This window comes from Pelodiscus sinensis, chromosome 9 (assembly GCF_052426305.1).
Source record: "Pelodiscus sinensis isolate ZL-2025 chromosome 9, ASM5242630v1, whole genome shotgun sequence".
In the NCBI taxonomy this organism is placed as follows: Eukaryota; Metazoa; Chordata; order Testudines; family Trionychidae; genus Pelodiscus; species Pelodiscus sinensis.
This window is the reverse complement of record NC_143060.1, coordinates 33,693,587-33,708,453: the sequence shown is the minus strand read 5'-3', so window position 1 is coordinate 33,708,453 and position 14,867 is coordinate 33,693,587. Positions and strand designations below refer to the sequence as shown.

Sequence of the window (14,867 nt, the reverse complement as noted above, 5' to 3'; positions counted from 1 at the left end):
TGTGCCCCTCCCCCCATCAAAAATTATTGCCCACCTCTGCCCTTGGGTATTAAGCACATTTCTTTGGAGTCCAAATGTGTGGTTTATAGTGCTTACACAATGTCATCTGTAACTCTGGGTGGCTTGACTCACTTCACTCAGAGTCTTACCATCCTGTGCTGAGCTAAAACAACTGTGGCTCATACATGCTGCAAAGAAAGTACAAATTCCCAGGCCTCTGCCAATTGGTCATAGGTCAGAAAAAATTCCTGTCCTCCCTAAGCAGGCAGTTTGGCTAGACCTGCAGCGTTTGTAAGGCTGAATATCCACTGCCCCCATCTCTTTACTGCCAGCCCTATCATATTCCTTCCCCCGACTGAGGTGGGTGGACTTTTTGGTCAATTCATGATGACAATGGCTCTGCTTGTCTTTATTTCGCTGCTTTGCAGAAAAAAAAAGTTATGTGGTATTTTTAACCAGTAGAAATGGACCTGAGCTACAAAGTTGGGATCAATGTCTGGTCTTCCCTAAAATTTGAAGTGCTCTGGTCCCCCATTTTCTTTTTGACCCATCTTTATTTAAAAAATAATTTTACTACACTTTTTAAAATATCAAAAGTTCAAGCTCTATCCTCTTTTAGTTTTGATCCAAATTGTGCTGATTCTACTTTAATCCAAGCCAGTTCATCATACCAACATATCCAATGTACTACTGTATTAGCGTCATACACTTATCTGATATACTGGCAATATTTGGGCATGGCAGGACTTGTAAAAAAGTCTCTCTTCTTATACCTCCGTAATTCATCTGCTTTGTATATCATTCTAGGAGCTGATGTTAAAACTCACTAAATATTCATTCTGACTTATATAAGAAATATCCTGTGATGTTTCACAGTGCTAGTCCTTTAAAATGGATGGCAGATTTTTGTACAGAAAAAGGAACGTTGTATTCCCATAGCATTTACATTTTTCTTGAATAAGCTAAAACTCCAGTTAATTTGAGACAGAAGAAAAGCTTTGCTTCTCAGCCACAAGCACTAAGGTTAGTCCATATTTTACTCAACTGTTGTAAGCAGAGCCTGGAATCACTGATTAATGCCAGAATCTCCTTTTAGTTCTTCTCTTCATGCATTACTTTAAAATTTGCATAATTGTTTAAAGTTGCACATTTTGCGGATACTGTCCCTGTTAAATGGTACAAGAAAACACATTACATTACGTTACTGACAGAATCAAAACAGAAAGTGACACTTTTATGCAGTGGTGTATTTTGTGAATCAGGCCTGTAATTGGAATGCATTAATGATTTCCTTGACTCTGCCCTATACTGCTCCCTGCTTCCAGCCCCCAAAATAATCCACGCAAACTCTAAGGATATTTAACACATTTTAAGCTATCCAGTTCTATGTAGTTCCTTGTAAAAGTAACTTGGAATAATGATTCCAGTTCTGTAAGACATGTTCAGACAGAAACTCTCACATACACATAGCAACACACAAAGCACGAACCTGTTAAGGATTTCACCTTTTAAGAAATGACAGAATAATTACAGGACAGCATGTCCTTCGTGACTAAAAACAACCAAGTTAAAGTGCTTTCAAGGCTGGTGTGGCCCATTTCCTTATTGGCAAGCTGCATAATTCACAAACTATTAAGGGATTGATTCATGCAATATGTGATAGGAATCAATGTAGTATGTGTGTGTATAGATATAGATATAGACAGGGCTCGACAAATAATGCAATCTACTTGCTCGTGGCGAGTAGATTGCAACCTGGAAGAGCCGGGTTCGGGCGATCTGCGCCTGCGCAGATCTCCAGTCAGTGCGGCTGGCGAGCAGGGCTCGCCGCAGTTCGGCGAGCCCTGGATATAGATATAGATATATGTGTGTGTGTGTGTGTGTGTGTGTATAATAAATATAATGCATACAGGTTCTGATCTAAATTCAGTTCTTATTTATATATACATGAAAGAGAGAGTATACTAATAAATAAATACAGTATTATTAATATAAAATATCCAGGATACCCAGTCATGCTTTTGTAATGAAGGATACATAAGTGCTTTCATTTTAAATCCTCTTCATTAAATGTTTCAGTTCAACCTCAGGCTGAAACTTGGTATATAAGAAGTCCTCAGCCCTTTGAAAATGATTCTGGCTTTGTAAAAGAGAAGAATCTGCTTTTTTTATTTTACGTTTTTTTGGGGGTGGATCAAGATTAAAATATGGTTTATAGTGTTTTAATATATTTTTATCACTCAGGGTTGGTACTTTGAGGTTCATGAATGTCCCTTGCAGGGTCAGCTTAGGTGGATCCATGGATAAGTGCTACATTTTCTTTCATGCATCTATGATCTGATATACAGGTTGAACCTCTCTAGCCCATCACTCTCTAGTCTGGCAACATCCATGGTCTGGCATGATTTTAGTTAGCCAGATGTCTACTTACCATGGGTGTGGCCAAGTTTCCCACGGTTCCATAAAATTTGTTTACAGCCATCAGTCTGGCTCTCAGTTTTCTGTGCTGTTACTTAACTCTAAATGTCGTCTCAGACCCCAGTAAGCAGTGGAAGTGCTGGTAATGCTCCTACACATTATTGATCTCCTGTGATCTGCCAAATTCTCTGGTTTATTCATTCTCTGGTCAGGTCTCGAGGGTGCCAGAGTAGAGTGGTTCAACCTGTAACTGACATTGTCTTTCAGATACCGTGCATAGTCTATACTTGTGAGATGGGGTTTCTCTTTTTGTATATTCTACTGTTCAGACTGCTCTTGTTTTAACTAAGGCCAAAGGAATCCTGATGGATCTGGATGCCAGGATGGCCCAACCTTTGTAGGTTTGTTCGGAGGTTAAAGTTGTCTAGAAATCAAACCTACTAGAAAACTGTACTTCCTCCAGTCCCTGGGGACTTCTTCTCCCCAGACTTTGATGGACAAAGGGCCCTTTATAGATCTTTATAGGTCTGTTTGTGCGTGAACAAGGACACACGGACTGTTTTTAAGCACTGTCACCAGCATGTGCAGGTGTTAGAGTCTGCAATTAATAGAATTTACACGCATAAAACTCATTTGGGCTCAGTGTCAGTAGAGCTTGGGAGGGCGGGTACTGAAGATGCACAGTATGGGACTAGTGGGATACATGGTAGCAGAGTTTGGACTATTGAAATAGAGATGCTACAAAGTGAAGATAATGGTACAATTCGCATCTGAGTCTGAACTTCACCGAGCAGGAAAGTAATTTAAATACAAAGAGCAAAGAAAAATAGTATTAAAGATATGTAATGGGATTGGCACCCACTTCTCATGAGCACCCTCTCTGGTTGGATGTGTCTGCATCCTTTCAGATCTGGTGATCCCTTTCATTGGTTTGCAGGTGTATGTTTCAGTGACTCAGCCCTCTGTACTTGCTGCACATGAACCAGGGCAGACCCCTTTTGGGGCCCATCTTAGTACATCTCTGGTGGTGTCGCTCTAGTCCATCCAGGGAACAGTCTCTGGGGGTATGTCTACATTACCTTCCTAATTTGAACTAGGAGGGTAATGTAGGCATACCGCACTTGCAAATGAAGCCCGGGATTTGAATTTCTCGGGCTTCATTTGCATGAAGCCGGCCGGCGCCATTTTTAAATGCCAGGAGTTCGAACCCCGTGCCGCGCGGCTACACGCGGCATGGAGTAGCTAGTTCGGATTAGGCTTCCTAATCCGAACTAGCTGTACTCCTCATTCCATTAGGAAGCCTAATCCGAACTAGCTACTCCGTGCCGCGTGTAGCCGCGCGGCACGGGGTTCGAACTGCCGGCATTTAAAAATGGCGCCGGCCGGCTTCATGCAAATGAAGCCCGGGAAATTCAAATCCCGGGCTTCATTTGCAAGTGCGGTATGACTACATTACCCTCCTAGTTTGAATTAGGAGGGTAGTGTAGACATACCCTAAGTGAGCAATGGGAAACCAAGACGAGTGAGTGGGCACATGAATAGCCCTCTTCCACAGCAGTGGGCTGCAATGGTGGGCAACCTGCAGCCCAGCCCAGTGGGGTTCCATCTGTGGCCCATGCATTCTCTTTCTGTCCCTTTCTCCCATGCCTCTCACATGTGCCACTGGAGGAGCCCCCCAACCTCCCTACCTTCAGGGCCCCCCTTATCCGTCCTATGTCCCAAGGCTGCCAGGTCCACTGGAGCCCCATGCTTTCTACTCCTCCCCCTCCCTCCCAGCACTTTCGGAGCACCATGAATATGCTGATTCATGCTCCATATCTGCTTTTCTGCCTCCCTCCCAGAGCTTTAACATCTGCTAACTGCTGATTCACAGGGTTCAAGCTCTGGAAGGGAGGGGGAGCAGTAGGAAGTGCGGGGATGGAGCATGAATCAGCATATTCATGGCATCTAAAAAGTGCTGGGAGTGAGGCAGGGGAGTAGGAAGTGTGAGGACAGACAGGGAGTATGCTGGCTGCAGGGTGTCCATCACTGCTCTAGGTAATCCTGGTCCTAGTATGTGGCTATATCCCTAGGCTTCCACCTACCCTCCTAATCAATCCTTACACAGTCTCAGTAGCCAGCCAGGAGCTCCTTCATTGCTCCCCTGATCACTGCTAACAAACTTGTCTTTGGCTCAGTCCTAGCCACCAACTAGGAGCCTCTTACTCCCCTATAACTCACCACATTGAGCAGGGCTCCCTGCTGCTCTGCCAGCCAGGCACGCAGCCCTTTCTTTCCAGTTCTATGCTGCAACTAACTGCTGCTCTGTTCTGCAACTCCTTTTATTTGAACCACCTAGACCCCAATTGGCCGTTCTGCACTCCCTCTAATTACTTCCTCACAACCACTCTAGGCCTCGTGGAGGACCTTTCCACCTCTCCTTTTCTGGGGTGGCTGTGGTAGAATCCAGAGGTCTCCAGCAGGGAACCTTTGGGCCTAGTCCACCCCATCGCAAGGTAATTTTCCATTACAAAGCATAATGAAAAAGGATTATTAAAGACCAAAATATTTCTCTTCTTACACATACTAGTCATTTTCTCCTGTTGGTTCCAGTTCAGTGACCACCTTTCCGCTACCTTTCAGGTGGCTGCGAATATGTCACCTAACTTAAATTATTCAGTGTTGACTGTAGATCATAATTGGCCGGATCCTCAACTGGTATAAATCTATGTAGTCCACCGATGTCAAAAGAGTTACATCGATGCAGGTTAGCTGAGAATCTTGCCCTATAGATTTATACACTTAAAAGGGAACCTATATCACTTCAAAATCCTTAGTCTCCTATTTACCATGAACACCATCATATTTAGGGTAATTTGCATCCAGATAAAAACTTTGCAATTTACAACTTCTTCTAATTTCAAACACAGCCCGTTACCCAAACTGGAGCCATTGTAGGTTGAGAATTATTATCGAGGGTCCAATTTAAATTGGCTGAACTCCATAAATTATTATATCAGGCTGATTACTAGGCCCAGTTCTACATTCCCCACTCAGACAAATTCTTTGAAATCAGTAGGGGTCTTCTTGGTGTCAATGGGAGGTTTTCCCGAGTAAGGACTTGGGACTTTATTTCAGCGTTCAGCTTGATTAATATCAGGACCGCTACAGCAATGCACTTATGCACCATGGGGTGAAATATGGATGGTGTAGAAGCCTTAATTCTGAATTCCTTGGCTTGTCAGTTCTCTTTATGTGTCATCAAATTGTTCTGTGAAGGTGTTTGCCTCATGAGTCCCATTACAGTCATTGGGCCATGCTCACACCTGGTATAAACCAATGTTCCACCACTGAAGTAAATAGAACATGGCTGATTTTCAGGAGCTAAGGATCCAGCCCAGTAGGAGGACTGCGGCTGTAAAACCTTACACAGCACTTTGGAAGCGGTACACTTTCCGTGCTGCTGCAATGTGGTTTTTATGATATTTATGGGAAACCCACTTCATCTGTGTGGTTCAAAAGCACTAACTCACTCCCATCAACTTTATACCATTTCCACTCCATAACTATTAATACTAATAATAACTAATGTACAGAGCTATGGCTGTCCTCTGCACCTTCCAGCATATGTTTGTCTGATTTTTTGGCCTGTTTCTTAGATTGTGTACGTATACAGAACAAAACAAATACAGTTAAAAACATACAATGAATGTTAGTAGCAGGTATTGTCTTGTACAGTTCAATATCCATGCTTAATAAATACTCTTCTGTTTGTGTGTTTAACACATGGAATACATTATTAGTGAGAGCTGTCTTTATTTGTTTTGTATGACATGTGTAATCCAGGTGCTTAATAAATAATATACACACATGAATAATTTTCCTAAATGTCTTGAAACACTCTCATTCCTAACTAATGAAATTTTTCTTAGGCAAGAACATATTGTGTTAGCAGCTCCAGTGTCTAGACTGAACTCCGTTGCACTATTGGCTGTGCCAGTGATTTGGCATAAACAGTTGAGGTCATTTTTCAGACAGGCAAGTCATTGGAAAGTGTGTTACAATAATTTCCTTCCAATTACCTTCTTGGTGTGGAGGGTGGGGACTCATACTTAGTGAGATGTGGCTGTAAGTATGTGTGTGCTTTTCTGTTATACTCTGGCAATGTCTTTGGTAAGCATAGGAAGAATATAGAGACATCCATTTTTCCAGCTGCACAAACAATGGCAAGACAGAGCTGTGACAAAGTGGTTTCTAGCCATTTTTTTAAAATAATCCTTGGTAATGGAATCTGCCCCCAACCCAAATGAATCTTTTATTTGACATATGTCTCCATTCGACAAATAAAATATGTGGATGGTCCAAACTGCGAGACGCTGTCACGAAACATACTGCATGTATACTCCACTACAGTTTCAAAATACATAATGGCACTCTGTTCACTTATCATATGTAGCTAGTGATTTGTATGCAATTTTTTGTTGTTTTTAAATCCATGAAGGGGGAGATTTTCAGACTGGCTCTTAGAAAGAAGGAAAGAGTGGGCAGTCAATAAGGCTACATCTACACTGCCGGCTTCTTGCGCAAGAAGCCTTTTGTGCAAGAGTTTTTCCACAAAAACTTCTTGTGCAAGAGAATGTCCACACATTCAAAATGATGTGCTTTTGTGCAAGAGAGCGTCCACACTGCATGGATGCTCTTGCGCAAGAAAACTCTGATGGCCATTCACAGAATGGCCATCAGAGCACCTGTGCTTTTTCCCATAGGGGTTTCTTCTGTAAGAAACCCCTCTGGAGCGTCCACACTTATCTTTTTGCACAATAGCTGTAGCGTAAAAGGGAGTTATGCCTCGTAGAAGGAGATTTACCTACACCAGCAAATGCCCTCTGTTCTGCCGTTTTACTGCTGATTTACTTGCGCAAAAGTGCATTTGAGGTGTGGATGTTCTGCAGCTTTTTGTGCAAAAACCTTGCAGTGTAGATGTAGCCTAAAAGATGAGGGACTTTTTAGTATGGAGTGAGTGACAGTTGCCATATACTGCATGTCACCACAGTAAATCCATACCTTCCATACTACCTTCTAGAAGTTCTGACACTGGGAAATTTATTTATCGTAGTGACCAAGTGCCTAAGCGGAGGAAACCAGTGAAACTTCAGATTGTAGTGTGCCTCAGTTCTAGTGAATAAAAGTTAAGTAGCATGCATCATCCAGTCTGAACAGTTTCTTGCTAGTTTCTGATGGGTCATTGCAGATCCAGTCAGTGCAAAATCTCACGCTTTAGAAATCTTGCAAGATTGCATGAAGAATGAATGGAAACATCCATGTTTGTTTTGGGATCCCTGCCCATGGTTTATTTAATTACTATGGCTAAAAACAGCAATAGGAAAAGGCATAGTTTAATCTTTGGAGAGATGTTCAGGAAATGGAGGGTAGGGAGACTTTGATGATAGTCCTAATCTATGTTTGCTATAAGCAGGAAGGGGTTGACAGGGAATGGGTCACTTGATGATTACCTGTTGTGTTCACTTCCTCAGGAGCACTTGGCATTAGCATCTGTCATAAGACGGGATACTGGGCTAGATATTGTCAGAAGATGGGATTTGGTCTGACCCAGAATGGCCATTCTTATGTTCTTTATATAGCAATTTCCCTTTATGTTGAACTCTACGCACCTATAAAAACTGGTGATATCCTATCCTTGTGTGCAGCTGGTACATGATATGCTAATTACACTAGAATAAACTTAAAAAACAACAAATTGTGTAGTAGCACTTTAAAGATTTACAAAACATGTAGATGGTATCAGAGCTTTTAAAGTAGTGGGTAGTGCCCACGAAAGCTCATGATACCATTTACATGTTCTGTTAGGCTACGTCTACACTGGCCCCTTCTTCGGAAGGGGCATGCTAATTTTGAAAGTGGGAATAGGGAAATCCGTGGGGGATTTAAATATCCCCCGCGGGATTTAAATAAACATGTCCGCCGCTTTTTTTCCTGCTTGGGGAAAAGCTGGAAAAAAGCGTCTAGACTGGCCCGATGCTCCGGAATAAAGCCCTATTCCAGAGGATCTCTTATTCCTACTTCAAAGGAAGATTGGGCCAGTCTAGACGCTTTTTTCCGGCTTTTCCCCAAGCCGGAAAAAAAGCGGCGGACATGTTTATTTAAATCCCACGGGGGATATTTAAATCCCCCGCGGATTTCCCTATTCCCACTTTCAAAATTAGCATGCCCTTCCGAAGAAGGGGCCAGTGTAGATGTAGCCTTAGTCTTTAAGGTGCTACTACACTATTTATTGTTTTTTTTAAGTTTTTCCTGTAACAGACTAACTCAGCTACCCCTCTGAAGCTTTTAAACCAGAATAGTTTATCTTAATTTTTTTATACATGTTTTTGGTCATTGCATTTTAGATCATAATCCTCACCTAATTGGTTAAAATTTCTTTACATACTTATGCTAAATTCATGATGATGTGTAATTTGGATTTCCATGCACTCACTTAGACTCTTCTATGCCTTATTCAAGTTGGGGGTATCTGAGTATGTTGATAAACAGGTACGAATCTAGAAAGTGTTACCATTTGAGTAAAAGGGGGTAAATTATATTAACTTTGATTTTCTCTAATTAGCTCTAATTTAAAATCAACTATACATTCTTGAAACCCTATTAGCTCTAATTTAAAATCATCTATACATTCTTGAAACCCTATTCCATGTTTTTTCCCTAAGTATAATTCCTCAGACCAAGGATAGAAAAGGATTCAGGTGGTCTGCACAGATTATGAAAGGAATTCTTACTCCCCCTTTCTTCCTCAGGATCAATGGCCAAGTCTTGGATGACTAAGGAATTTTTCTCTGAATTGAGTTGCCCATTCCTACACTTGTTTAAATTTACATTCAGGAATCAATATTAAGTTATATTTTCATCCTTAGATGTGGATATATAGCTCAAAAATATTCTGGAAGCTCAAAGAGGTGATGCATTTCCAAAAGGTGGCAGACCTTGTAGAAAGGGAAAGGAAATGGCTCCAGTGAGAATGTAATCTATATCTACTGGTCAAAAAGAAAATTCTTAGTGCAAGACAAAAGTAATGTTTAATGCCAGGCAGCTTTAATTTTGCATGACCAGTATTTAGCACAGTACTGCAGATGCTGGACACCTTGCACTATTAAATGGGTCATGTTTATTCTTGAACAACTGATCCTCTGTATTAGGCATATAAAGACTTTTTATCAGACATCAGGTATCATGACTCTGCTTTTCACTGTATTTTCTTTGATAAATATATATTCATTGTGAAGAAAGGGGTGTTGGGTGATATCATTTATTGTAATGACTTACTGAAAGAGACAAGCTTTCAAGCAAAGCACATATATTCATTGTGGCCATTGCAAGGAAAGTTCCACTTGCAAATAGGGTCAGGATTTCCCCTATGCCATGCAAGTATAGGTGCATATTCTGTACTTCTCTCCTGTTTCTTTTTTCACAAATGATTGTTCTTTAAATTCCAAATTGCCCTCACAGGGGTACATGTGGCTCCTTGAAAGTGGTGAGAGCTGAGTACTTATGTCAGAGAAAAAAATGTGGCCCTTAGATGCCAACATTGCAGTACAAACCATAATGCATTTTTTAAAAAGGTGTTTGAGTAGATAGAAATCGATTATCCTTATTTTGTCATGTAAATCCACAATGCCTTTGTCCTGCTGCCTCAGGAGCAGCATCAGGGGATGTGAGGGACAGCAGTTTTTCGGAAACCAGAAAAGGCAAAATTATAAGCAGCCTTCAGTGCAAATAAAGATGGCAGGGTACTTTTAGCATCCATTTCATAAAAATCCAAGTATTTCCTCTGTGATATTCACTGGGGCGTTTCTTTGTTATACATTACATATTAAGAATTGTTTTGTTCCCTTTTGTTTCTCGGAAAGAGATCCATTTCCCAGTGCTCAAAATCTTTATTTAAATAGCATCAAGAAAACCTAGTTTAGAAAGTAGTGCCTGATTTTGCACTTAGGATGTTCTTTAGTTGAATTCCATGAATTCCACCTATTGCCAAATACAAGAGCTGCAGTTTAAAAAACAAAAAAACTGGCTTAAGAATAGAAAGCTTGACACAGTCATCAGAGTACACTAACATACTTTAATCATCCTGTCATTAAAATTATGCATTGCAACAAAATTCAAACCTGTAACATACTTGGAAGAAAGTCATAAAGAGCCAGATTTCCATTAAATTAAAACTGCGGGTGAAATTTTGTGTACATTTGGATTTGCACCAAGATTTTGCATGTGCAAAAATAATTAATTTAAGCTTGCAAGTGCAGTTGGCATACATGAATCCTAGTTTTTGTGGGTGCAAAAATTTGCGTTAAAAAAAGAGGATCAAATTCTTTGTGGATGTAATAGACCAGTCTGCTGACATTAACAGAGCTAATTTGCACCAGCTAAAATTTTGACTGGTTGGGTGCAAAAATGTAAAGCACAGAAAAGACTCAATCATGGAAAGAGCAGAGGGCTCCTAAAAAATGTTGTGTGTGCCAACTCCCAGTGATGTGAGTGCAGGTTTAAGGCCTCATCATCTTGCAGGACTGAAGTCTGAATTACCCCTTCGATATCATCAAAGACTGTGTTGATGCACCTTTGAAAATAAGGCTCCAAATGTTCATTCTTTTTTAAAACAAAAAGCACTAAGATGCACAATGCACATTCTTTATAAGGGGGTTTCATGGAACAAAAATGTATTTTTCCTTTGCCTTTAAGGACCTTTTGAACATATTATCTCAACAATGTTGCTTAAATTTGACTGTTTAAAATAGAATAAGTTGGAAAACTCCCTTCAAATGTGTTTTCAATTGTAGACCATGGCACTTTCATCCAACAATTTTGAGGAGATAACTTTTAATTGCAATAATAAGAACCACATGGGCTGTGATTGATGCAAACCTGATGTGTTCTCTTACTTTATTAATCTTTTTAATTAGAGTCAAAAGAATGCTTTATCTGTCGAGAAGGAGACGAGATGGGTCGTGACGCTCTGCTGCACTTCTGTGACTGCAAAAACTTGATTGCTCACCAGAAGTGTGTGTTAACCTGGATACACAAGGTGAGGGGACTAATGTAGAATATTTTCTTCCAGCTTAGATGGTCTTTCACTCTGCACATATGTTGGTGTACTGTTATGATGAACTTTCATTGGTTTTATTTGTGTTCTATAAACATTTTACAAACATATGGTTACAAGCTCAAATGGCAGGTGAGAAAAGGTGGTGGTGTTTTAAAAACTTCCAGGTGTCAGAGCACTTACTGACCAAGGAATAAGTCCCACAAGATACTAAGAAAATCCTATAAGGTGCTATGTACCTCCATTCCCATTAGTTTCACTCTGAGTTCAGGGTGTTCATTCCTTCATAGCACCTTGTAAGATCAGATCCCAAGTGATCTTACAGTTTGAAGCCATTATGATTTTTGTGCATTGTGGACTACATAGTAAAAGCAAGATGCTGACTTAAAGGGGCTTCCACAGCTCTTGTTTAATTTGAAGCAGATATGGTGAATATTTTATGTCAGAAATGGTTAATGTGTTCACAAGCCCGAAACACATAAAGGGCTTAGGTTCAGTTTTTAGCAGGGTTCAAACAGTTGCAAACTTATAGGTAAAATTTAGGTTTCATATATCTGCTTCAGGACTTGCCAGAATTGTGAACAAGACTAGTAGCCACACCGGAAAACACATTGACTTTTCCCTTTTATTATAATTGTTTTATCATTCGTTTTATTAATATATTTTTTCTATATTAACAATAATGTACTAGGCAAGACTTCTGTCCCCAAAAGCTAGCATTCTAAAAGTATTATAATCAGGGCTTTAAAGAGGGGCATAAAGTGATAAAGTGTAAGTTAAAAGGAGAAAAAATGTAAAGGAAACCTATAAACTTAAGATCTTGAAAGGAAACCCAAAGTTACTGAGCTATACCTGGTTTTTGTGGTCAGAGCCACACATTTTGAATACTTCAATACAAAGCCCGTAAATTAGTCTAACTCAGCACGATAAATTAGCGATCCTTGGCAAAATGTTTTGCAAACCTGCACTCTGTTTCTCATTTGAAATGAAACAAAAGAGCCAGCAGTTTTCAGATTTGGGGAGTTTTGTGAATGTTGCACAGCTCTAGAACAACATATAAATTACATGGATTTCAGCCAGTGTTACAGAGTGGTATTGTGTGCTAGAATGTTAGTACGTTGACTTTGGGTCTGACCCAAAGCCCTTTGAAGTCAATGGTAGTCTTTTGAATTCATTGGGCTTTGGATCAGATCTCCGATCTGATCTCTGATTTGTGGTGCCAGAGTGAGGAAGAGAGATGTTCTGTTGCCTGTAGCAGTTGAAGGAATGCAATGAAGAGAGAACTGAATTGTAAAAGAAATATTTAAAAATTAAAATGGATTGGACTTTGGTGCAGGGAGGTGGACACAGAATGGCCTGTTGTTTCTTCTAACATCATGTGCCTGATACTTAAAATTGCTGCTGATGTAATTGGCTCCATCTTTGCAACTACAGTTAATTGCAGGCTGAAAATTACAAGTGCAATTAGTTGTTGGGGCAAATGCTAATACATTTGCCTTCCTGATGATGGGCTGATCTTGAGAGGGACTGAGCATCACTTCAGTGGGAGCTGCTGATGCTCAGCATCTTTTGGGATTAGGCTCTATTGGCTATAAATTAGGCAATAAGATTGCTGAAATGCTACTATTATGGGCAGCTGCGGAACTGGAGGACAGGTTGAGACCATTGTAAAAAATTGGTCTTTTATTAAACCGACTGATTAAATGACTGTTTTTAGCCAAGCAAATTCAGGCATCCCAAGCAAAAGGAACTCACTACACACAACTCCCTAGAACCACTCTTTAATGGAAAAAAGTGGTGCAAGGGAGTTAAAATACCCAGAAAGCCTGCATTTGTTTCAATCTGTCACACTCAGCATGGGGATATATGGTGAAAGCATTGAGGGGGTTATTGCAGCCTGGGATTCCTAGAAGGGTGCCCTGGCAAACATTACTACACACATGTTTGTCATATCTAAATTATTAAGCAATTGAATTTAGCAATAATGACCATGAATTAACCATCTGTCAAAAGATAAGAAATGTCTACTTTAACCCTCAGGCTGCCACAGATGCCTTTATATGGTGCCCACAACATTCCTTTGGTTGCCAAAATGGAAAGTGGCAGCAACCCAAAAGTTAACTGAGGGGGATACATTCCTTTCCACGTTCTGAGAAATGATTTGCTAGATTGTCTCAGCCAAGCTTTAGTAATAGACTAGGAGTAATTTCTGCAGATTGTTTTGATTGTGAAAAAGAATGACTTCTTTAGATTGCAAATAACTTGGAATATTTCTCCCTTTCTAAAAATTGGGGAGTTTATTTTTAATGTTACTTGAGATATGATATATGCTTCAGAATTGCTGAGGCCTACCCAGGTCCTCAGTATAAATTTTCCTTTCCTTCATTTCTACCCCTTGTCTAAATGAGGAAACTGGGGCTTTTAAAAGTAGAGTATCAGCAACTCCAAACAGCACTGGAGAGGTCCGGACCTAGACCATTTGAGTTTTGTGGACCTTTACTTGCTCATCTCTTTATTGCACCAAATCAGGAAGTCGAATCGCATACTCACTACCAGAAGAAAATTTCCATAGAAATGAATGGAGTAATTCATTCTAAAATAGATACCAAGTACAGGCAGATGACGTCAAGTCATTCATTCATTATATATCATTATTTTTATTCACTGTTTTTTACTCTGTGGGAATTTGCCTCCTCATACCTATTCTTTAACTTACTGTCTGTCACACAGAACCTTTCTTAAGGTTTTTCTACAGACATTACTTTTCAAAAAAAATGCAGTAATCATACCACAGATAAACTATGCACTCTGAACCGAATGCCTTCTGTATACACAATTGCTAGTTCTGGTAAAAATAAAACGGAACAGCCTTTTTATTGACATTTTCAACAAAGTTTCCTATGTTTTCTCAGAAAAGTTTTATCATGATTTGCTCAATTATTTTTAACCTATTTAGATAGCAAATGCCTGTAAAATAGTAAAAATACCCTTGGTCCCAAGTTAGGCATCATTTTTTTCTTGCAATCAAAGCTTGTTTACATTTTTCCATCTTCTAGTAAAATAATCAGGAAAACTTTAAAACCTTACAGCTTATAAGAACTTCCTTTATAAAATTTCAGAATATTTTTTTTAAAAAAATCTCTTGGCAGGAAAAATAAAAGTAGGAGCTATAGGTGGCTGCTGTCTCTAAAATTGTTTCACGTATTTCTGTGTTCCCTGAAATTACAGTGGGTTGTTTACTTATTGCTGATACCTAAAATAAATGGATTCTTCTCACCCATCTCTTGTAATATTTAAATATAGGATCATCATCTGCACTAAGGAGACAAGGGGGGAAGGTGGAACTTTTCTTTTT

The 14,867-nt window shown here is 39.9% G+C and overlaps 1 protein-coding gene across 2 annotated transcripts in view; it reads left to right on the top strand.

The window, feature by feature from the left end:
* Window positions 1-14,867, top strand: part of LOC102444672 (uncharacterized) — a 214,248-nt gene that overhangs the window by 19,944 nt on the left and 179,437 nt on the right. For both annotated transcript variants that reach the window (XM_006120245.5, XM_075936411.1), the window contains exon 2: window positions 11,373-11,494. In XM_006120245.5, the coding sequence (XP_006120307.1) occupies window positions 11,373-11,494 (122 nt within the window). The remainder of the gene's footprint in view (window positions 1-11,372; window positions 11,495-14,867) is intronic.